Source organism: Gekko japonicus, unplaced genomic scaffold (genome assembly GCF_001447785.1).
Source record: "Gekko japonicus isolate JY-2015 unplaced genomic scaffold, Gekko_japonicus_V1.1 scaffold42, whole genome shotgun sequence".
NCBI classification, from domain to species: Eukaryota; Metazoa; Chordata; class Lepidosauria; order Squamata; family Gekkonidae; genus Gekko; species Gekko japonicus.
The window spans coordinates 930,227-953,206 of NW_015165831.1; the positions used below are offsets into that span (position 1 = coordinate 930,227).

The window sequence follows — 22,980 nt, forward strand, 5'->3', positions numbered from 1 at the left end:
TGAAATAATAAATACAGCTGAAGATGGGAGGCAGATACAAGGTAGGCTGGTGATTGGCTGAAAAGGACAGAATGAGGCAGGGAAAGGGAAGAGGATATGGGGGTTGTCAGGAGGAGGGAAAGAAAAAATAGTGGTGGGAGGGGATACAGGGGAAACAAGGTGCCTACCACAAGTCCTTGCAGGGTCCCTACCATGCAAGTGGGCCTGGCCCAGCAGCCAGCACCACACAACTGATCCACAGTTTTCCTAGGCAAACAATACCATGGGAGGGAGGAGCTGAAGACAAAGGGGCAGAATAATATAGATTGGCTAGTGGATGGGAAGCAGAGAAGGAAGCATGAAAAGGTTTATTGGGCTTTCAGGCAAAGAAAAAAGGAAGTAGTGGGGGAGGGGAAAATGAGATGCTTCCTGCGAGTCCTTGTGGGTTCCCTCTTGTTAAAGTACAAAACCCTGAAGGCTGAAATATGTCTGGTTTCTAAATTTTTGGGGTAGATTGTAAAGCTGAAGAGCCTGGCCTAGCCTGCCCTAGCCACAGTTGGTTACGATGTCCTGACTGGGTGGTTTAACAAGCTGCATCTTTTGTTTCTTGGTGGCAAACCAAGATTTTTAGCCAGGATTAAACTGTGGCTTTGAATTTTGGTTTGGAGGCAAGAACCTAACCATAATTTGTTTAATTTTCCGATTTGGATGTCACAATGAGAAAGTGGTTCTTAAATCAGGGAATCTTCAATCTTATGCAACATGCAAAGGAAGGAGGGGAGAAGCCTGCGAACCTGCAGACCTCCTGGCCCTTTCTTACCACAGATGAATGATGGCTTGTTTGTGACGTTCGAACATAGTCACTATCTTCCAGAAGATGTTGTCTCAGTCGGTTTATGAAACCTTAAATTGAAAGGCATACTGCCAGAATCTGAAACACTGACAGTGTCAGGTAATAATTTACATTTTGATGGGAAAAGATGACAAGATCTGACATTCTAGAGTCTACTAGGCTTGGTATTTTTATGAAGGGTTCAGCACAGAGCACATCAATAAGAGATTGTTGCCTTTCATTCTTTTTTTCGAGGAGAGATAAAGAATTGAATGCTTTTGAATATTTAAGGCTTAGTTCAGACATAGCACAAAACCACAGTTTAATTTAACTATGGCTCATTTGTCCAAGCCCCGACCTAGCCTAATCTCATCAGATCTTGGAAACTAAGCAGGGTTGGCCCTGGTTTTGCTTTATTAACCATAGTGCCCCAACCTGACTATCCCAGACTAGCCTGATCTTGTCAGATCTTGGGAGCTAAGCAGGGTCAGCCCTGGTTAGTATTTGGATGGGAGACCACCAAGGGGGTCCAGGGCCATGACACAGAGGCAGGCAGTGGCAAACCACCTCTGAACATCTCTTGCCTTGACAATCATTACATGGTCACCATAATTCGAATTCAACTTGATGCAAAGTTCAAGATATGCAAAGTCCAAAATAACAAGCTAAGCATAGCAGTTGACCTTATAACCTTAGCTTGTTATTTCGGACTTTGCATATCTTAAACATCATCATGTTACATGTTAATTTCCCTGTCTATAAGTTTGAACCTTACACACCATCGCAATGTACTTGAAAAAGTGTGTCTTGCACACGAAAGCTCATACCTTGAATATACCTTGAATAAACCTTTGTTGGTCTTAAAGGCGCCACCAGACTCTAATTTTGTACTACTGCTTCAGACCAGCATGGCTGACCACCTGAACCATTAAGTTACTGTCCCTGTAGAACAGGTGGTGTTGAACCTTGGAGTGTAAACTGTACCTGTCGTGGAGAGATGACTAGATAGCCAGCTTCATTTAGTAACAAGATGCAATATAATTATTGACTAGTAGAAATTGCTTTTCGTAAATAAAAGGAAACTGGAAGAAATATCTCATATTCCTGACGCCAGCATCATTCTTAGACATTAGTGTTGACTTTTTAGGTACCAGTTTTGCACAAGATTGAATACGTTTTTCATGCATGTGTTAGATTTAAGTTTTATGTTACTGTGATTGAAAACAAAAATAAGTGTGGCTATATTTAAACATCCCTTAGACATTAAACTGATAAGTGCACGAATTTAGCTCTGTATTGTGCTTGTACCTGGCCTCCTCCTTCCCTTCTTATGTGGACAATCTCAGTTAGAAACTAACTTTGGATACCCGTGCCCTACTTATTCAGGCAATATGGATTAACTGCAGCTAATCTTCCACCCCCGACCCAGGATTCTAAGCCTGGATTAAATTTCAGTTTAGAAACCTGGTTTGACAGGGAGGAAAACGAACTCCTGTTAATTCACATGCCTGCATTCATATGGCAACCAGAGCCATCTGTGTGGTTGAAAGGAGAGTAGAGTAGTGAGATGCGTGTGTGAGCACTGCAACAAATTGGGTTTGTTGATAGATCAACATCTGGCTGCTTGTAGTAATGTTTGAAGACAACCGATACCATCTCAGGGAGCTTAATAAAGGTGAATATCCTTCAAGCAGTTAATATTCTGAACAGCGATTGATAACCTGGAGAGTACTGTTAACAAGGGGGGGGGGGAGGCAGCCTGGTATAACCTGATCTCATCAGATCTCAGACACTTGGTAGGGTCGGTACGTGGATGGAGGCCGCTAAAGAGCCAGTTTGGTGTAGTGGTTAAGTGTGCAGACTCTAATCTGGGAGAACCGGGTTTCATTCCCCACTCCTCCACGTGCATCTGCTGATGTGACCTTGGGTCAGTCACAAGCTCTGGCACAGCTGTCCTTGGAAAAGAGCAGTTTGTGTCAGAGCTCTCTCTGCCCCACCCACCTCACAGGGTGTCTGTTGTGGGGAGGGGAAGGGAAAGCCGCTCTGAGACACCTTTGGGTAGTGAAGGGCGGGGTATAAATCCAATCTCTTCTTCTAAAGAAGTTTCTGCAAGGGACGGCAATGGCAAACCACCTCTGCTTCTCACTTTGCCTTGAAGGCCCCTTGTTGGTGTCACTGTAAGTCATGACTTGACAGTGCTTATGTATATATTTTTAACAACAGAAGAACACTGTCAGAGGGCCAGTGTCCTGTATTTACCAGCCAACAAAATGTTGCCAAATCTTATTGTCATATGCCTCATTTACACTTTCCCTGCTTGAGATGGGATTTGTAACATAATTCCAAAGGCCTGATTTGAAGCAGAGGATCCTAATTGTTATTAATTTTTATCCCACCCATCCTCCCAAGGAGCTCGGTGTAGCATCCATGGATCACTCCTCCTCTGTGCTTGGCTGAGAGGGGAAGAGGGAAAGACGGGCCTGGTGTCCCCCCGTGAGCTTCACCGCAAATGTAGATCTGAACTTGGATTTCACAGACCCTTCTCTAATGTTCTAAGCACTTGGTGCCAGAGCATCATTAATGTTGCCTCTGAGAGCATGTCTGGACTGTTAACCAAAATTAATTTTATTGTTATGACTTCACCCCCAAGGAAGTGCAGTTCTGTGCAGGGCTAGAGATCTTAAGGCAGTTTCCATTCCTCGGAGAACATCCTGAGAGCGTTCCTACAAAAGCTTCTTTCCGCTGACAGTTTAATAATGCACACTGTCAGACCAGTGGATGCTGGGAGAAAACAGAATGTCGGATTAATTTTCTTTAAGAAAAGCTGGTTGACAGCGGCTGTTCAGTTTGTTTGTTTTTTAATAGAGCTCTTTGCCTGTTGACAAAGCAATTTTCTCTCTGTGCTGCATAAACATGCAGAGTAAAGCAGGAAGTGATGGATGGGAATAGCGGATTTGTTGTCTGTTAAGGTGTCGATCTGGTTATTTCTCAAAAGTATTGCTCAGCTTTCCAAAACCTGCTGTGATACACGGAATGATTACAGCCACTGAAAGCTAAAAATACTGACTTAACTAAGGTGGCCTAGTGGAGCCTCCATTTTCAGGCAGCATCCTTTGGAATAGCTGCTGTAGGGGTCAAAAATCAGTGAGGCCCATTCATGGCCTCCTTGGGCATTCATTGGGACTCAGTGGACACTTGGTCTGAGGCTGCAGTGGCCATTTGGATGTCCTTGAAAGAAGGCAGCATGAATAATAAAAACAGGACTATGTATTTCAGGCACCTTTGTAAATGAGAAGGCTTTTCAGGAGCTGGAGAAAGGTAAACAAATGTGTACCTGATGGGCATCCTTAGGGTGGCTGCTCTATAAAGCAGGCACGTGGGGAGATTTGGATGGGAAAGGCATTTCCTAAGGTATCCTGAAACTCAGATTATTTAAGGTGTTAAAAGTAACAACCAGTACTTCAGCCTGGATGCAGAAGCTCATAGGCAGTCAGTCCAGTGGCTCCAATATGGAAGAAGTGCTGTCTCTACCACTGTGGCAAAGGCAGTGGGAGTTTATGGCACATCTTGAAGGGAGTTGAAGAACTCGTGTGGCCTGGCTGGATCATAGAGTCTGTCCTACCCTGCCTCTTCGGGCCTGTGCTTGATTCCAGGATCAGTCCAGTACATGCAACAGAAGCCCAAGGCTTGTGGTATCATAGGGCTGAGTATGCCTTTTAGTGTGTATGAATAATATGTAGCATTTATAGAGCACTACTGTGGCGTCATTGTACAGTCTGGAGTTGAAGCACACATGCCAAGATAACCAGTCACTATTAACCATACAATTTCCCACAGTGACTGCCAAGTTTCAACAAGGGCTGGAGCGTTCGTTTCTTGAAACACAACTTCACAGAGAGTTGTTGCAATAATCAAACCAAAGGGTTATCAGAGCATGTGGATGACTATGGCCAGATCCTGGTGTCTGAAGGCAGAATGTTCAGTCATGATGTCTTAAGTAGATGCTGCATCATACAGATTTGATTCAGCCGTCTAGGCATTTTAAGTAATTCTTCCATCTTATTTACGTGTAGTAGCTTTTGGCCCTGTCAAAATGTTGGTATGTGTCTCTTAATCACTGAAGACTAGGCTATCCCAGTCCTCGGGGATTTTTCCCCCATAGGAGGAAAACTATACTTTTGGTCACCTCTGAGTGTGGATATAATCAGACAGGAATTGTCTTTGCCTGGTGACATCACTTCCTGTTAACTACAGCTGGTGCCTTATTTGTTGATGGATTTTGCCTTTTCTTTTTCCTTCAGGAACAAATCAAGCTACATGACTTGCTAAAAGAAGAGGATGATGTTATGTTGGGGATATTGGTCTTTTGGACTTCCTGGGGCAGGCAGCAGTCTCCAGGCAATCATCTCTGAGCCTCAGAGCTGTGGTTTCCTTCATGAAAGGAATGTCAAAGAAGTAGCTTGTGGTGGAAACCATTCTATTTTCCTGCTGGAGGATGGGCAAGTCTTTACATGTGGCTTAAACTCCAAAGGACAACTAGGCCACGAGAGGGAGGGAAACAAGCCAGGTAAGTTGATTCTTAGCCTTTAGAACCAATCCCTATTGGTGACAAAAAGTGTAGAGTTGGCAGTGTCTAAGGGGGAGGAGATTGTGACTTTTAGCCCTGAGTGGTCAACTGGCAAATGGGAATTCTTCACTCAGCAGCCTCTTCTTCCTGTCTATGGGAATCTCTATTCAAGCATTTCCCATTTTCAAGGTTTTGACTGAAACTCATGTGGAGTGGACGCTGGGATGAGTGCACTGGCTGCACCCCCCTGCCTTCATGTGCTCTTTGGTTAGTGAGCGCAATGTCTACGCACAGTCTCCATGCACAGTCTCCCTTCCCACAATGGGAAATTATTCTTTTTTTTAGTATTCCCAGTCGTAGGAGGAGCCTATTTATTTATTTATTAAATTAGATTTACTAGGCCGCCCTTCCCTAGAGCAGGGCTTAGGGTGGCTTACAACAGAATAAATATAAGAAATGTCAATTTAAAACTAAATTAAAATAACCCAATAAATACCAATACCTAAAACAGCATACATGCAGAAAGCAGCCTATATAAGATGGTGGAAAGAATCCCAACCCCCCAGCCTCCCTAAGGGGAGGGGTTACGGGGGATGGGGACTTATGTAAGAGTGCCAGATGGCGCCCCATCGCTGTCCTCAACTGAAGGTCCGGTGGAACATCTTTGCCTTGAATGCCCTGCGGAAGGGTAACAATTCCCTCAGGGCACGGATATCTTCTGACAAGAGCATTTCACCAGGTGGGGGCCAGGGCTGAAAAAGCAAAACCAAGGAATCATTACACAAGCATTTCCCATTTTCAAGGTTTTGACTGAAACTCATGTGGAGTGGACGCTGGGATGAGTGCACTGGCTGCACTCCCCTGCCTTCATGTGCTCTTTGGTTTGTGAGCACAATGTCTACGCACAGTCTCCATGCACAGTCTCCCTTCCCACAACGGGAAATTATTCTTTTTTTTAGCATTCCCAATCGTAGGAGGAGCCTATTTATTTATTTATTAAATTAGATTTACTAGGCCGCCCTTCCCTAGAGCAGGGCTTAGGGTGGCTTACAACAGAATAAATATAAGAAATGTCAATTTAAAACTAAATTAAAATAACCCAATAAATACCAATACCTAAAACAGCATACATGCAGAAAGCAGCCTATATAAGATGGTGGAAAGAATCCCAACCCCCCAGCCTCCCTAAGGGGAGGGGTTACGGGGGATGGGGACTTATGTAAGAGTGCCAGATGGCGCCCCATCGCTGTCCTCAACTGAAGGTCCGGTGGAACATCTTTGCCTTGAATGCCCTGCGGAAGGGTAACAATTCCCTCAGGGCACGGATATCTTCTGACAAGAGCATTTCACCAGGTGGGGGCCAGGGCTGAAAAAGCTCTGGCCTTGGTTGAAGACAGCTGGACTTCTCTCAGGCCTATGTGGATACACTTTCTCCAGTTTGGTGTAGTGGTTAAGTGCGTGGACTTTAATCTGGGAGAACGGGGGGTTTGATTCCCCACTCCTCCACTTGCAGCTGCTGGATGACCTTGGGCAAGCCCTAGTTCTGTCAGAGCTGTTCTCTCAAGGACAGTTCTCTCAGAGCTCTGTCAGCCCCACCTACCTCACAGGGTGTCTGTTGTGGGGAGGGGAAGGGAAAGGAGATTGTAAACGACTCTGAGACTCTGAGTGAAGGGCGGGGTATAAATCCAATCTCCTCCTCCTCTGTGTAGACTCCATGCTCACAAACCAGTGATCAGTGGAGGGAAGGGTCTGTGGCATGCCCACTTGTTTCCACTCTCGCTCTTTGCCATTTGATTGAATGCTGTTGTGTGTAGGGGAGTTAGGTTGTCAGCAGGCTGGTGCAGGGCAGAAATTCTGTATTTTTGGCAAAATGGAAATCCGGTTGATTCTTCCTTCCTTTCAAGATGACACAGGAGGTAACAACAAGTCTAGCTTGCCACCTAGTGGTGCATAACACTAAAAAAAGAGCTAGAACTTTTGGCTGCCATACAGTCTTAGGATCTCCTGGCTATTCTACACACAATGTCATACGATAATAATTATTATTTGCAATTATGTATAAAAGCTATCCTTTGACATTTTGTTGTAGGCTGTTGCTAGACTATTGTTCTTCACCAGTAATGCAGCCGACTTTCAATCACCCAAAGTGTTGTTGGCTGAAATGTCTTCATAAATGTTGCATCCAGTCATACTTCTCATAGCATAGTTGGTGAGGCTGTAAGAATATCTTCTCCCATTGCATGCGGCTTGGCTTGTAAAGGGGAAAGAGCACCAAGTTTCTGTTTCAGTTTCCAAAGGGACTATACTGTCTCACTATCTGACTTATTCTGTTTTCAAAGCAGTGTCACATGCTGTGTTTTTAGCACATGCATCCTTACTCAAAAAGTAAGAACTCAGAGCGAGAGAGAAATGCCTGTTTTCTACTGCTTTTATGATCAGAAGATACTCAAGTTTCCTTGACAGGAAACTTTTTGAGTGGCCATCACCTTTTCTCTTGTTGTATCTATATATCTAATAGCCAAGTTGCCCCCTCTGTGCAGATATCTAAATCCACATATCGGGGGCACTTGGGGGGCAGAGAGATTTTCCTGCACACTTGGGGCAGTCCCCAGGTGTGCAGAAAAATTTGAAAAGTTTTTAAAAGTATATGGGGGATACTTAAATCCCCCCCAAAGTAAAAGAGCGTTCTCTGCGCATGTGCAGAGAATGCCCTGGCAACAGTCTCTCCCTCGCTGTTGCCGGGGGAGGGAGGAGGCTTGGCAGGCTGCCGCCGGCGGGGAGTGGTTGGTGGAGGAGGGAGAAGGCTTGGCGGGCCCGGCAGCTGGGAGCTGTGCGGGCTTCACTGTTGGTTCCGGGAGGTGGGGGAGAAGGCTTGGCAGGCTTGGTGGCTGGGAACCGTGTCGCTGAGAGGGTGGGGGGAAGGCTTGGTGGGCCCGGCGGCTAAGAGCCGCGTGGTCCTTGACGTTGGTGCCGGGGGTGTGGGAGAAGGCTCATCTGCGGCTGCTTCCTCCTCCACGTGGAGCTCCCCCCCACGAGTATCGCGGGTCCCCCTTCTTGTTTTATTCTAAAAATACCGTGTTTCCCCAAAAATAAGACACTGTCTTATATTTATTTTTTCTCAAGAAGACACATTAGGGCTTATGCCACAAATGCATAGAAATCCTGCTAGGGCTTATTTTTGGGGTAGGTCTTATTTTTGGGGAAACAGGGTATTGGAATCCTTGGTTTGGGATGGAATCCTTGATATCCAAGAATTCCATTTGAGCATTATTTGTTTGTTTGTTTGTTTGTTTATTGAACTTCTATATCGCCCTCCCCACAGAAACGGGCTCAGGGTGGTATACAGCAATTTAAACAAGCAACATTTCAAAATTCAGATCCACTAAAATACTGAAAACCATACAATGGTTCCATAATGCGAAAATTTCTGTACCCCATTAATTGGGGGGGGGGGGATTGAAAGGCATAGCTGATAGAACTGTTGCTGTTAAAAAAAACGCTGTCCTCAACTGGTGGAACATCTCTGCTTTGCAGGGCCTTCAGAACTGTACCAGGTCCCGCGGGGCCTGGATGTCATTTGGCAGAGAGTTCCACTGGGTCGGAGCCGGGGCAGAGAAAGCCCTGGCTCTGGTTGAGGACACCTCTGGCAGATTTTGTTCTCCTGAGTGCAACACTCTCCAGGGGACATACCAGGAGAGGGGGTCCTGCAGGTACGTGGTCCCTGCGCTACTCTGCACAAGAATTCTGTTTTCCAAACTGCCTGTCATTTACCCCGTTTGTTGGGTGGATTTCAGAAGACTCTGCCAGCTGGCTATAACACTCTGTACTTTTTGAACAGGAATGCAATAAGGTTCCTAGCATGGTGTTGGAACACATAGCACATGTACCAACAATTTGACAGTATAGTCAGGTTCCTAGGACAGAACTATCAGATGTAAAACAAAACTTCTTCTGTTGCATGTCAACATAGGACTGCCAAAAATATCCCCTAGGCCTTGTGGCAGAGGAAATCCCAGGCGTGTCCAGTTTGTTCCTACATTGACCCACCCCTTATTACTTTAAATAGTGTTACTCATCTGTCCTACATAGTGCTTTTCAGTGGACAGTCTGTTCTGCAGTAATTCATTCATCTAAAGCATAAGGATTATTTCCATTTCACATGCTGTGGTCTGTTTTTTAATTTACCTGTGCTTATGAAAAAAATTTACTGGCCTCAGATTGGGGTTTTGTAGACCCTAGTTAAGTTATGGGGGGGGTTGTGAAATATATTTGACAATTATTTGACAATTACTATAATTTAATCTATACAACTACATGTTTGTTGAGGATTTTTTAAATGTATGGGGTATAAACATACAGGAGTAATATCTCTTAATTTCCCTGGAGTATAACAAATCCTATCTATCTTCTTCAATCGCTTTTTCTTTTGACTTGAAATTATTTTATAGTCTGCCTTTCTCACTCAGTCTCAAGGCAGATTGTAGGATGTAAACAGTGCAATCAAACTGACCAGATGACCAGTGAACAATGCAATAAGACTAGGATTACAGAATTTGGAAATATTGCCAGCAACAAGCTATCTAAGGTGTATTATAAACAATACAGAAAGTGGATTACAAGGCAATGCGGTAAAACAGGTGATATCTACAAGAATCATTGCCTTTTGAAACATGATTTAAAAGAAAAATACATGATTTACCCTCTAATGGCTGCATTAATATAAAGTACTTATTGTGTTGCTGGATATGGTTTTCACCATGTGATTATTTAGACCCTTAATATCTTAGTGTTTCCTTTTGTTTTGTTCATTTTCCTAGGAGTCTAGTGGTAAAGTCCTATACAGAGTTACTCCAGGGCAAGGCTACTGAAATCTACATAGGCATAGGATCACAGTGGCCCTGATGCCCTTGAAAGGAGACAATCAAAATAAAAACACACATACACACATTGGGAGGGAGAGCTTGAAACACTGAGTAATTAATTAATCCTTTTCGTAGGTCTGGTGTCAGTAGGGCATTGCTGTTGGTACCACCAGTTGCAGGTAGCCCCCACCATGTCATGCCATTCTTTTTGCTGTTGGGAGCATGGATAGCATGCAGATAAAGGCAGCGCTTGATGGTTCACACTGGAAACTGATGGGCAGTGATGGTTTTGTGTGACTCTAGTATTTCTTTTTCTATGCTTGTTCCGACACTCAGCGTCCAAACCCTGCCCCTGAACTATAAAGCTGTCTTCTGGACGGTAGCCAAACCAAGAGGCCTGAACACCAGCTTCACCACCTAGGGAAGTTCATGTCCCATTCGTGTGTGTGCCTGTGTGTTCAAGACACAATGCTGCAGAACGTTTTCTGGTATATTGCTAACTTAAGCACTCATGTTGTGCCCATGACCTCTTCATGGTAGAGGAATGCCTGAAGGCACAGGGGAAATTTATTTACTTCATTCATAGTCTGCGTTTCTCATGGAGGCCCAAGGTGTATTACAGAGCTGGAAGACAGTGCAATAAAAGCCAGTATAATAACATACAACACACAGTGCGATAAAACTAGTTTCAGGTGGGTAGCCTTGTTGATTTGTATTAGGAGAGTAAGATTCGAGTTCAGTAGCCTGTTATTTATTTATTTATTTTATTTATTGACATTTTTACCCCGCCCTCCCCGCCGAGGCAGGCTCCGGGCGGCTTATATAGGAAAGGCCAACAAGATTTTCCAGGGTTTAAGCTTTCGAGAGTCAAAAGTTCCTGCATCAGGTATCTGAAGAAGGAAGCTTTTAACTCTTGACAGCTTATACCCTGGCAAATCTTGTTGCTCTTTAACAGGCCACTGGACTCAAATCTCACAATAAAACTGGGTCTCAAGGTGAGAAAACAATGCAATAAAAACGAAATAATTCATGCAATAAACAGTGAAGCTAAAAAAATGCACAAAATGTTCACAGACTACCGCCCTGTTCCTTTTATTAAAATCGCTTCCCTGTACAATTTCTGTCTTACTACAGCACTAGTTTTGCTTTTTTTTTTAATGCAGTTTTGGGGGTCCCTTATATACCTATAAAGGCATAGGGAAGTTAAAATGAATGATGTTAGTCTCTGGATGATCTATCTGATGTTACATTCTGTGCCGTCCCCCTAGATTGCTGTGGAATGTAATCGCCAATGGGCTGTAATCTGTCTGAAAGAATTAATTTGCTGCTTGAAGCGGATGGAGGCGTTGCTGCTTGCTGCCTGGCGTTCAGGCCCTCTGTAGCAAATGTGGTGCTGTAGAGAGAATAGCTTCAGATTGTGGCCGTCACTCTTGATCAGTCCTCTAGTAAAACTTCCCCAGTGACCAGCAGCACATCTGCAAACGCATCCTAGCAGTTGTAATTAAGATAAAAGTAAAGTGTGTTCGAGTTCAACGATTTGGAAGAAAAGAAAGTGAATTATTCATAAACGGAAAGATTGTCCTTGTTTTACTCCTCTCCCGTCTTCTCTCAGTACTGATTCCACCCCCACCAGTCCCCATTCTAGGGTGGGTTGTGGGATTTTTGCCATTGAAGTACTTCAGGCCCTTCTATGGGAATTCTTCCCCCCTCCCCCAATAACAAATTGCGTAAAAGGGACAAGATGGCACCATCTGGAAAGGAACTCTTCTATTCGCTTGTGATTCATCCCTGGCTGTACAGCTGCTTAAAGTGGAAAATGGAGGCTATTTTCAGTTTGAGGGACCCTTACTGAGGCACTGTGTGTACAGAAGCCTCTCTTGTTCCTGTGTTGGTCTCTAGTTCCAATACCTGCCACCTAATGGAAAAGTCTCCTCATCACCTGCTGTGCTCCTGGCAAGCTGAATGGCCTTTGGGAGGGACCACAGAGAGCCACAAATTTGTGTGGAAAAGATTCTTGTCCTTTCCATTTAAAACAACTTGGCTAGTAATAGCTTTCGCGTGCAAGCGCACTGGTAAATAAAACTCCGTTGGTCCTAAAGGTGCCACTGAACTCGAACTTTGTTCTGCTGCTTCAGACCAATATGGCTACCTCACCTGAATCTTGGCTAGTGATAACTGGGAAGGAGCTTTAGCTGTGGTATTTAAGTGCTGCTTTCTGTCAGACAAGTGAGGCTAAACAGGCCAATGGTGCGATTTGGGATTTGACAGCTTCAGGGGTCATTTCCTGCAGGAGCGCACAGGAGCGGAGCTCCGGCAGCAAAGAGTTCAGGGGGCGGGCACATGCAACAAGCCCCACCCCCTGCTCCCAGCAGCCCTCAGTCAGAGCAAGAAGCAGCCAGGTAAGTTGCAGAGCCCCCCTCCCGCCCCCCCGTCCAAAACAGTCCAGTGGCACCTTTAAGACCAAGTTTTATTCAGGTACAAGCTCTCCCTCCTCTGCGAGGACAGATCTGCAGTTATGCGAATAAGAAGAGAAGAGAAGAGAAGAGATTGGATTTATACCCCGCCCTTCACTTGGAGTCTCAGAGCAGCTTACAAACTCCTTTCCCTTCCCCTCCCCACAACAGACACCCTGTGAGGTGGGTGGGGCTGAGAGAACTCTGACACAAACTGCTCTTTTTCAAGGACAGCTGTGCCAGAGCTTGTGACTGACCCAAGGTCACATCAGCAGGTGCAAGTGGAGGAGTGGAGAATCAAACCCGGTTCTCCCAGATTAGAGTCCGCACACTTAACCACTGCACCAAACTGGCTAATGAGCTTCTGCACCTCTTTTTCTACGAAATGACCCCTGGACGGCTTTATATGTAAAATTATCTGTCTATTTTAGGTCAGGGCTACTATGTAGAAAAAAGAGAGGATCTGTTTAATGCATCATATATACAGAAACGTTGCAAACAATGAATTATTATAGTATGTGTTTCTTAGTCATGAAACTTCCTTATGAAAAAGCAATGAGAATTGACTGCCAAATGAGGACAGGTATTCTGTTTGCTCAGCTTACTTGGTTACCTTTTTTTGCTGTACTCGTTGAAATGTGTATCAAAGAACACATGTTCAAAACAGTAAGGCAACTACAGATAGAAGTGTAAAGGCCTGAGGGGTAAGACATTTTCTTTCAGTTTTTCCAAAAGAAAAATTGCACACACATGAAACTCTCTTATACTTAATGAGACCCTTGGTCCGTCAGGGTCAGTATTGTCTGCTCAGACTGGCAGCAACTCTCTGGAGCAGTGTTCCTTCTAAGCTGAGTTAGTGTGAGCTAGCTCACAGTTTTTTAGCCTCCGGTTCACACATTTTTGTCTTCACTCAGGAAGGGATGGCTCCAGAGCGAACTAATTTATGCAGCAGCCGCTCGCTCACAGCTTTAATGCCAGTAGCTCACGAAGTAGAATTTTTGCTCACAAGTCTCCACAGCTTTAGAGGGAGCATTGCTCCAGAGTGTCAGGTGGAGGTTTTGTGCATCACCTCCTACGTTGGTCTTTTCAGCTGGAGTTGCTGTGGAGTGAAGCTGGGACTTCCTGCATGTTTACTGTCATGCTCTAGGATTTGTGTAAAACTCTTATGGTAAAAGATTTATCTAATCTTAGAGTGTGACCTTGACGTCACAGAGTGTCACTTCTGGTATTTGCTGGGAAAGTTGTCACACTGCTGGCATGACGCCATTTCTCCCCATTCCCGTGGGGGGTGGCTGCTGGTTGCTGAGCACTTTGAAAGGCTTCAAGTAATGCATTGGATCCTGCCCAACTAATAAATTATCTCATAGAGCTACAACAGCTCCTTGGGAATCTGACCAGCTTGTTTCCCATCAGTATGGACAAAGTGATATTATTTATTCAAAAGGTTTTCAGAGTTATTCCCATCTCTTCTCCCTTCTTTGCTCTCTGCAGTGGCCAGCTGCCAAGAGGTATCCTGTTGCTTGCAAAGCGACATTTTCTTTGTTTCTTTCTTTCCGCAGAGCAAATTTGCGCTCTAGCAGATCAGCACATCATCCATGTTGCCTGTGGAGAGGCTCACAGTGTGGCCCTCAGTGACCAAGGCCAGCTCTTTTCCTGGGGCGCAGGGAGTGATGGCCAGCTAGGACTAACCACGGCTGAAGATTCAGTGGCTGTCCCCAGGTAACCAGAACACTGATCAAATGCTGAGGTTTCCTAGGGAGTTTCTCCTGTCCTCCGTCTACAGTGGAGAGCCTCGGATGTTCCTTTTCACAATCGCTGGAGCAGGCCCATAGCTACAGTGGGGCATCTTGGGGCTAGGCCCCCTAACTTACTGGCAAAGCCCGGTGACTTCCCATCCAGCCCTGGGCGGCGGCAGGTGCAGGGAAGGAGCCAGGTATTCCTTTAATCTAATTTAATCCAGTGCCCCCTAAGAAATTTAAATGCCCCCCGACTTAAAAAATCCTGGCTGTGGGCCTGTGCTGGAGCAGGATGCAGGGCCTTAGCTGCTGTGGCCCAGACTTGCCCTTCTCTGTGAGGCCTGCCAGACACCATCAGTGTTGTTTTTTTTAGGAAGAGGGGAAAAACTATTTTGTTTCAGCAGGTTTGGAGAGGGGCTTAAGTTCGATGCGAGGGTATGGGAAGATTAGATACTGGTGTATTGGTGTTATTGAGGGTAGGTTTTGTATTATGATGTGGTTTTGATTGAGGATTAAAGGCAGGGAATGCATTTTAGAAGGGGGAAAAAGAGGTCTTCCAGGAAAGTTGAATGCTTGCATCTGTTCAGCTGTGCTGCATTTTCCTTAGGTTCCCAAACATTGTGGTAGTGATCTACTTTTCCGGTTTACTGATCTTCTGGTAGTAGTCACAGTCCCCAAATCCATGCATGTATGTGGGACAAACCCCTTGCCCTTCTGTGTTGCGTGGCTGAAGAGGCAAGCTATTTAAATTTACAGTATGTGTTGGAAACCTCTTGGCATTAATGTGTTTTTTCACTGAGGTCTCAGGTACCATCTAAAAGTACATTGGGGACTGTAGTTTTTAAGAATCCCTGTGCTAGGTGATGAAAGAGATGGACATGATTACAGAATATACTTACAGACCCCTCCATACAATATTCATGATTACACCATTATTGCCACTGAATAGCATTAATTTTTAAATGCAAACTAGTTATTTTTGTATCAGCAACATTGTGTTTATTAAACTGTTATGCCTTAACCTTGTGTTTTATAGCAGTAAATGCCATATTGAAAATTGAATGGATTCTCTTAGGTTCAAATTATTTTAAAAATCTATTGTTTTGCTGTTTAGGTTAATCAAGAAGCTGAATCAAGAGACGATACTGCAGGTCTCCTGTGGCAATTGGCACTGCCTTGCTCTTGCAGCTGGTACTGTAACATATTAACATGCAATAGCTGACTACCCTTACACAGGCTAAACCCTTAGTGAATCGAATGGCAAGATTTATTGAAAGAAATAGTACAAGAACTTGCAAAAACGTAAAGGTTGATCTCATGTTGAAAAGAGGTACCCTGTCTCTGTTTTCACACAGGAGGAGTTTCGTCTTTTAAGACGGTACTCGTACACAAATTTGTGCTTAGTAAAACTCATGTCTTTGATTGACTTGAGATTTCTTTCCTCAGATACTTCTTACATTTTTAGAATATCTATACGTTGCTCTGCTGAGAAAACAGAGCCGCCTCTGGAACCACGTCTTTGAACGAGTACTGTTCAAATGGTAAACCAGGGAAGGTTCTGGAAGGCCAGCTACCCTCTTTCAAGATCTGTTATTTCCAATAGTGCCTGATTTGGGGCACACACAAGGATTTCTGTAAAAGAGTCATTGTGATGTAGTGGTTAGACGAGGATTTGAGAGAGCCGGGTTTGAGTCCCTACTCTGCTATGAAGCTCACTGGGTGACTTTGGGGCAATCACTTTCTCTCACAGGGGTGTTGTGAGGATAAAATGGAAGAGAGGAAAACAATGTACACAGCGTGGAACTCCTTAGAGGAAGTGCAGGATTAAAAAAAGGACTAAATATGTAAGTAATAAATAACTGCAGCACGAAGATTATTTATCAACAATATGGAAGTATGAAATTTGTCTTGTACTGATTCAGAACATAGTCCATCTAGCTTAATATTGACAGCAGATCTTCAAGGCTTCTGTCAGGGGGGTCTGTCTTAGCCTTGTTATCTCTTTTTAACCCGAGGTGCTGAAGATTGAACCTAGGACTTTCTGTAGGGTTACCAGGAAACACCCCCCCCCCCGGTCTGGATGGGGGTCTCCTGCTTTCAGGCACTACTCTCCCCCTCAAATTACCCTGTTTTACCCCCGAGAAGCAGGAAATAACCACAGTGTGCATATGTAATGCAGAAGTGATGTAGACATGTTGGGCGGTGATGTTCTGCATTTTGGTCAAAAGTCTATGTAATTTGTAGTTAATTCTACCATAGAGTTTTGCCCCCAAACCAGAGCATCACCACCCGACGTGCCTACCTCACTTCCTTGTGATGTAGACATGTGGTGGTGCTCCTCCCTGCTTCCGGAAAGTTCCCTCCCACCCCCTGCTGTTGCATCGTTAGGACCTGGCAACCCTAACTTCCTTTATGAAGAGCATCTCTTCTGCCAGTGAACAATGGCTTCTCCCATGAACAGGGCTGGCTGAAGCCATTTGGGTGCTCCAAGGGGGGCCATCTCCAAGCAGGCCACGCCCATGCAGGGCAGTGGCTGTACAGACAGTGAGGGGATAGTTTCCTCTCATCATTGCTGCGACCATTCTGGACATGATAGTCACAAAAGCTTTGTATTTACAAAAGCTTGCCTCCCTAGGCTGCTTGCTGGCAGCTGCCCCTTGTTCCTGCTGCTCCCCTGACTCTGTAATTATAGGGAGGAGGAGGAGGAGATGAATGGCTTCTGTTCTCAGACTGAAGACTCAGGCCTATTTAAATACAGAGATGTAATCCCTAATTCAGGAAGTGCTGCCCCGCCTTCCCTTAACAGGATGTGGTGTGAGTACCTGTCTGATTACAGCCAGAGGAAGGGAGGGAGGAAGAGAAGATGTGAAGCAGGAAAGGGAAAGGCCACCAGCCCCTGTCAGCATGGCACCCTCAAGCAGCTGCTGGGGCCTGCTAACAACAACAACAATAATAATAAGCATTTTTGTTGAGATTCCAGCAGAGGTCTTTCCTAACCCAGCTGTCTGGAATCTTTTCAACTGGAAGTGCTTGGCCTTGAACCTGGGACCATTTACATGCAAGACCTCTGCCTTCTCCCTATAATCTCTAGCATATTTTGAGCATTTGAACCATTTCATGTGCATTATCTCATTAATCCACACAACAATCTTTTAAGGTAGGCCTCACATTATACGGTATTATTGTAGTATTCTGATAGCATTCTCATGTTGCATAGAGGAGTCTGAGAGAAAAGTGGTGTAATAAATAAGTAAATACTTAAATATCAAAGGGTACCTAGTGAATTCGTGGCTGAGGTGAGATTTGAAAAGGTACTTCTCAGCTCATGCTCTGAATATCAAAACATACAAATTGCTGGGAGGTAAGTTACTGGTTCCTCCCAGTCAGGGGTCATTTCGTAGAAAAAGAGCTAGGGGAACTCATTAGCATAACTCATTAGCATATGCCACACCCCCTGACATCAGGGGCCCAGCGGTGGACCTGCAAGGCCAGCGGGAGTGCGAGGAAGTCCTGCCAAGGCCCTCCCTGGCCCCAGGCAGGCAGGGGTGGGGAGAGGCAGGGAGGAAGCAACTTCCCCTCCCTCTTCTCCTGCCTCTTCCTGGTTGAATGAGGGCTGGAAGCGGGGCAGCCGGAAGCAGGGGGTGGGGCTTCGTCATGTGCCCCGCCCCCCTGCACCTCACTCGGGGGAACTGCGTTCCCCCACGTCCCCCCCGAAATGACCTCTGCTCCCAGTGTCTTTTCCTGCTAAGTTATGGCTGTCCTTGGAGAGGAGGTTTAACCCTTTTACCAAATGAAAACTGGGCCTTCCACACTGTCATTATGCCATTAAAGAACAAAAAAAGATAGATTTTCCTTCAGATAGCTAATAACTCTGTCCCTCCCCATTTTAATTAGCAAAGCCATGTGGGAATGGAAGGATTAAAGGCTTTCTCCCATCTCCTGTTGGCTCCAACCTGAACTAGAGCCTCGCATGGCCATAATTTGCTTTTAAAGGCTAGCAGAGAACTCTGTTATGTCTAGTTTGATGGTAATGCCATCGACATTAGCGAAGTGATTTCATGACAGCAGAATGACCTTGTGTCAGTTCTGCCACTGCAAGAAAATAAGAGTGTTGACTTTTCTGATTGTCGCTGTTTGTTTTCTATTGTTTTCCCAGATGGACAGTTCTTTGCGTGGGGGCAGAACAACCACGGGCAGCTCGGGCTGGGTAAAGAATTCCCCTCACAGCCGAGTCCTCAGCGTGTCAAGTCGCTTGATGGGATCCCGTTGGCGCAAGTCGCTGCTGGAGGAGCACATAGCTTTGCCCTGTCTCTCTCGGGAGCTGTGTTCGGTTGGGGGAAGAATAGCTCAGGACAGCTGGGATTGAGTGACGAACGAGGTACTTTGAGGAGTCTCCTTGGGGCAGGTGAAATTCTGACTGGTCATGGAGGAGGAGTTCCTGTGGAGCAACTCAGTTCTTTTTTGTGAGGGGACCCATCCACCCCTTTGCGTAGGGGGTTTATGAGGTGTGAAATGGGGACAGTATCTTGCGAAGAGAGGCTTGCTGCTGAGTTTTTATCCTGCTTGCCCAATACTTGAAAACAGAATTCAGCAATTGAAGGGTTTTTTTGTCCTCCCTAAGTACCTGTTTGGTGTACTGGTGGTTTTTTGTCCAGTTCTACCCCAAATGATTGCTGCTTTTCCCTGTCGTCCCCCCCCCCCCAATAGCTTCTTGAAATAGCTGTTAGTTCAGAGAGTAGCCATGTTGGTCTGCTGTAGAACTGCTAGATCCAAGTCCAGGAGCACCTTACAGGTCAACAAGGTTTTCAGGTATGAGCTTTCCAGAGCCAAAGCTCCCTTCGTCAGATACAAGAGCTTTGATTTTCGAAAGCTCATACCCTGAAAATCTTCCTTGTCTCGAAGGTGCTACTGGACTCGAATCTGGCTGAAGTAGCTAAGAGATTGTGAAGGAAAGGCAGAAGCGTAAGGGGAACACTCTTCTTCCCCCTCTCCTTATATATGCTCTTCTGAATTTCCTTTTAGGTCCAGCTCAGACACATAATGTCCCATAAGCTTGCCCTCCCTAAGTACCTGTTTGGTGTACTGGTTAGGAGCGCAGACTCTGATTTGGGAGAACCAGGTTTGATTCCCCACTCCTCCACATGCAGCTGCTGGTGTGACCTTGGGTCAGTCACAAGTCCTTTCGGAGCTGTTCTCTCATGAGCAGTTCTCAAAAGAGCTCTCTCAGCCCCACCTACCTCACAGGGTGTCTGTTGTGGGGAGGGGAAGGGAAAGGAGATTGTAAGCTGCTCTGAGACTCCTTCGGGTAGTGAAGGGCGGAGTATAAATCCAGTCTCCAAAAAAAAAAGAATGTATGCAGTGGTTTGAAGATGTAACCTTTGACCTCGTGACATCACACCGACAGGTGTTGCTTTCTGGTGGCGATTTGTGTGAGTTGCATGGTTGAAAAAAATATGCTGCCGTGCTCGCATGACTCCTACAGAGAAGCAGCTTCCATCCTCATGGCTGCCTCTGGTCAGACATTTTTTATTAATTCATTGGAAAGTTTCCACCCCGCCCCCCAATTAGTCTCCAGAGCGGCTTGTATACATTTTTTTAAATGATAGAAAAATAAAATATCAGAATAAGTTTAAATGAAGTATACTAGGACAGGAGAAAGAGGAACGATGGACTTTGCACTGGTGAGTCTTTGGAAGCTCTCAGCATGGTGGATTTTCAGTCTCTGAACTGAGAGTGTGCCAGGCTCCCTTTCTGTTACCCAAACTGTTTTGGGCAGATGGCTGGAATATATTTGTTTTATTTAGCTGTTTTACAAACATACCTGGGCTTTCAGTAAAAGCACCAAGGTGGCTTTAAAAAAAGCAGCGCAACAATAAAATACCATAACACAGTCACAAATGTGGCAACGCAAGTGACAAGTGAACTGTGACTAAAACAGAGCCAGTCAGTTAAGTTAAATCAGAAGCCAACATTTGAAACCAGATTAAAATTGCAGAAGAATAGCCATGATCAAACTAGACCAAAGTTCCTGCCCTAAAAGTGGTCTTTACTGGTTTAAAATGTTTAAGGGAGGGGCTGGACTAACATCTGGGGAAGGAAATCCCAGACTCTTGGTGCTCCCACATAGAAGACCCTGTCACGATGCCTGCTTACCAAATCTCTCATAGCACAATGCTGGTAGGCAGGTAAGTATATGGCTTTTAGAGGGGGCAGGGAAGAGTAGCACCAAGGCCCTACGGTAGTTGGACTTATCTGGCAGCTGTGTATCTAGACTCCACTCCAGGTGTGGTCCCCTGCTTTAACTGTTTGCTGATGATGGTTGTAAGAGCCATGTACAGATTCCCCTTGACCCTGAACCCAATTTGAACAGAACCTGAAATTTAATTCTCACCCAGTTGGGCTGCAGAATAATAATTCTGGTGACTCTACCTCAATCCTTACAACTGTATATTTCCACTGTTTAAGTTTAGGAAGAACGAGCTGAAGTCCCATGAGGAATCACTAGGTGTCAGAGGAAGAGAGAGAGAGAGGAGGAGAGAGAATTTGGAAATCCCTCTGCCTTCAAAAAGAGTTTCTCCTTCCAGAATTCTCTTAAGTTGTGAGGGGCTTGAGTAGACTGACTTCTGTGGTTGGCCCCGTTACGTGGCTCTCATCCTCCACACAGGGACCAGTCACGTTAGACAACTATATATAATGTTGTACGATGTTATTTCTAGTAGAGCTGGTGACAGATTAGTTTGAGTGCTTCTGTAGCTGTTTAATAAAATGTATAACTCTGTATAATTTTTTAATGGATGTAGATAAATGTGTCACCCATACTTAAAGCTGCCTTGTGAGATTTGCGGTGTTGCATAATGGTATACTTGTGGCAAATGCTTTCGTATTCTCTCTAATGCAGATCGGGAGTCCCCATGCCACGTGAAGCTCTTGCGGTCTCAAATGGTTGTCTATATTAGCTGTGGAAATGACCACACAGCTGTCCTCACAAAGGTAAAGAGAGATAGAAGAGTGGGGGAAGCCAGAATTCCTTGGAGTCATTGCTGCTCTTTTAACCCTGCCCCACCTGTTTTCGCACCACTCATTTAGAATTGCTTCCTCCCATTTCTCCGTATTTCCTTCTTCAGCGAAATAAATATGAAGTAATATATAATGAAAAAGTACCTCACCTGTATGTCCTTCCCATACAGTTCAGTCAGACAAACAATGGGCTTGTCTATGCACACATCAAAATGAGCTACTTTAATGGACTGTAGCACCAGAGACAGGATGTGTATGTGGATGGGTGGGGAAGCACTTACTAAAATTCTCTTCTTCAGCCCCCAAACCCACAACTCCTTGCACACAGAAAGCTAGCACAATGTTTCATGTGTAGATGAAGCATATTATGTATGTCTGGGAGAACTATGCATGCAACGAGGGGTGCTCTTTCTGCTGTAGCCATTTGCTTGGTTGAAGAGGCAAGCCACATTTTAACCAAAAAGTGGCTTGCCTTTTCAGCCAAGTGAGCAACAACAGCTGTTGTGAGCTTCTTCTCACATGTTTTATCCTCCTTTGTTCACCAGAGTGGAGGTGTGTTCACCTTTGGGGCTGGTTCCTTTGGGCAACTCGGCCATGACTGCTTGAATGATGAAGTAAACCCCAGAAGGGTTCTGGAGCTAATGGGCAGTGAGGTGTCCCAAATCGCTTGTGGTAGGTGAGTGGACTTTGTGTGCTGCTTCACCAGTGTGGTATGTAACAGTGCTGTTTGGGAAATGAGCAAAGCAGGAGTTGGAATGCTTGCAGTCTTGAGTGGTGACAGTTGGATAATGTTGTGCACTCATCAAGGCATGCCGTGTCAGATGTTCTCTGTGTACATGACCAATGCTCCCTCTAAGCTGTGGAGTCTTGCGAGCAAAAATTCTGCTTTGTGAGCTACTGGCATTAAAGCTGTGAGCCAGCGATTTGGCTGCTGCATAAATTAATTTGCTCTGGAGCCCTCCTTCCTGAGCAAAGACAAAAATGGGTGAGCTGGAGGCTTAAGAAACTGTGAGCTAGCTCACACTTGCTCAGCTTAGAGGGGACACTGTACACGACCATTCTTAATTTGGCTTATCGTTGCTGCTCTTGATTTTTCCTCCACCGCCTCAAACAGTTCCTGTAACTAAGAGGATGGATTATGTGGTGACATTTCTGGAGGCTTCAGATTTCGTTCTCATTAGGGTTCAAATGACATGCCACCATATCTTGCCCATTTTAGATTTAGCCACATGGGCAAAATTAGTAGCTCCTCATCTGGAATTTTCAGCTCCATTGGGTCCAAATCATCCCTCCTGTAGATTTGTGGTGAAGTGGCAGGGACCAGAGGTACTGTGTTATTAAGCAACTAAAGATGAATATCTGTCTCCCAATGTCGAGCACATGTGAAATGGCCACTTGCTTTTGATGGGGCTCATCTTCAGGCTCCTATGGGGTGACTGCTTCTCTTTGGTCTAAATGGATCTTTTGCCTTATTAGTAAAAGTCAGGTAAACGTTTCCCTTGCTCGAAAGCTAGTCAAATCCGACTCTAGGGGG

At 45.1% G+C, this 22,980-nt stretch overlaps 2 protein-coding genes across 2 annotated transcripts in view; both read left to right on the top strand.

Moving 5' to 3' along the window:
* Positions 1–22,126, top strand: part of LOC107110068 (probable E3 ubiquitin-protein ligase HERC3) — a 29,436-nt gene extending 7,310 nt beyond the window's left edge. Inside the window, exons 3-8 of the mRNA XM_015410789.1 lie at positions 5,113–5,378; positions 14,253–14,412; positions 15,544–15,620; positions 18,586–18,807; positions 21,328–21,419; positions 21,992–22,126. Coding sequence (XP_015266275.1) covers positions 5,150–5,378; positions 14,253–14,412; positions 15,544–15,620; positions 18,586–18,807; positions 21,328–21,419; positions 21,992–22,126 — 915 coding nt within the window. The 5' untranslated portion in view covers positions 5,113–5,149. The remainder of the gene's footprint in view (positions 1–5,112; positions 5,379–14,252; positions 14,413–15,543; positions 15,621–18,585; positions 18,808–21,327; positions 21,420–21,991) is intronic.
* A 451-nt stretch (positions 22,127–22,577) lies between these two features.
* LOC107110069 (N-terminal kinase-like protein) overlaps positions 22,578–22,980 on the top strand; it is a 14,808-nt gene continuing 14,405 nt past the window's right edge. Inside the window, exon 1 of the mRNA XM_015410790.1 lies at positions 22,578–22,589. Within this exon, the coding sequence (XP_015266276.1) occupies positions 22,578–22,589 (12 nt within the window). The remainder of the gene's footprint in view (positions 22,590–22,980) is intronic.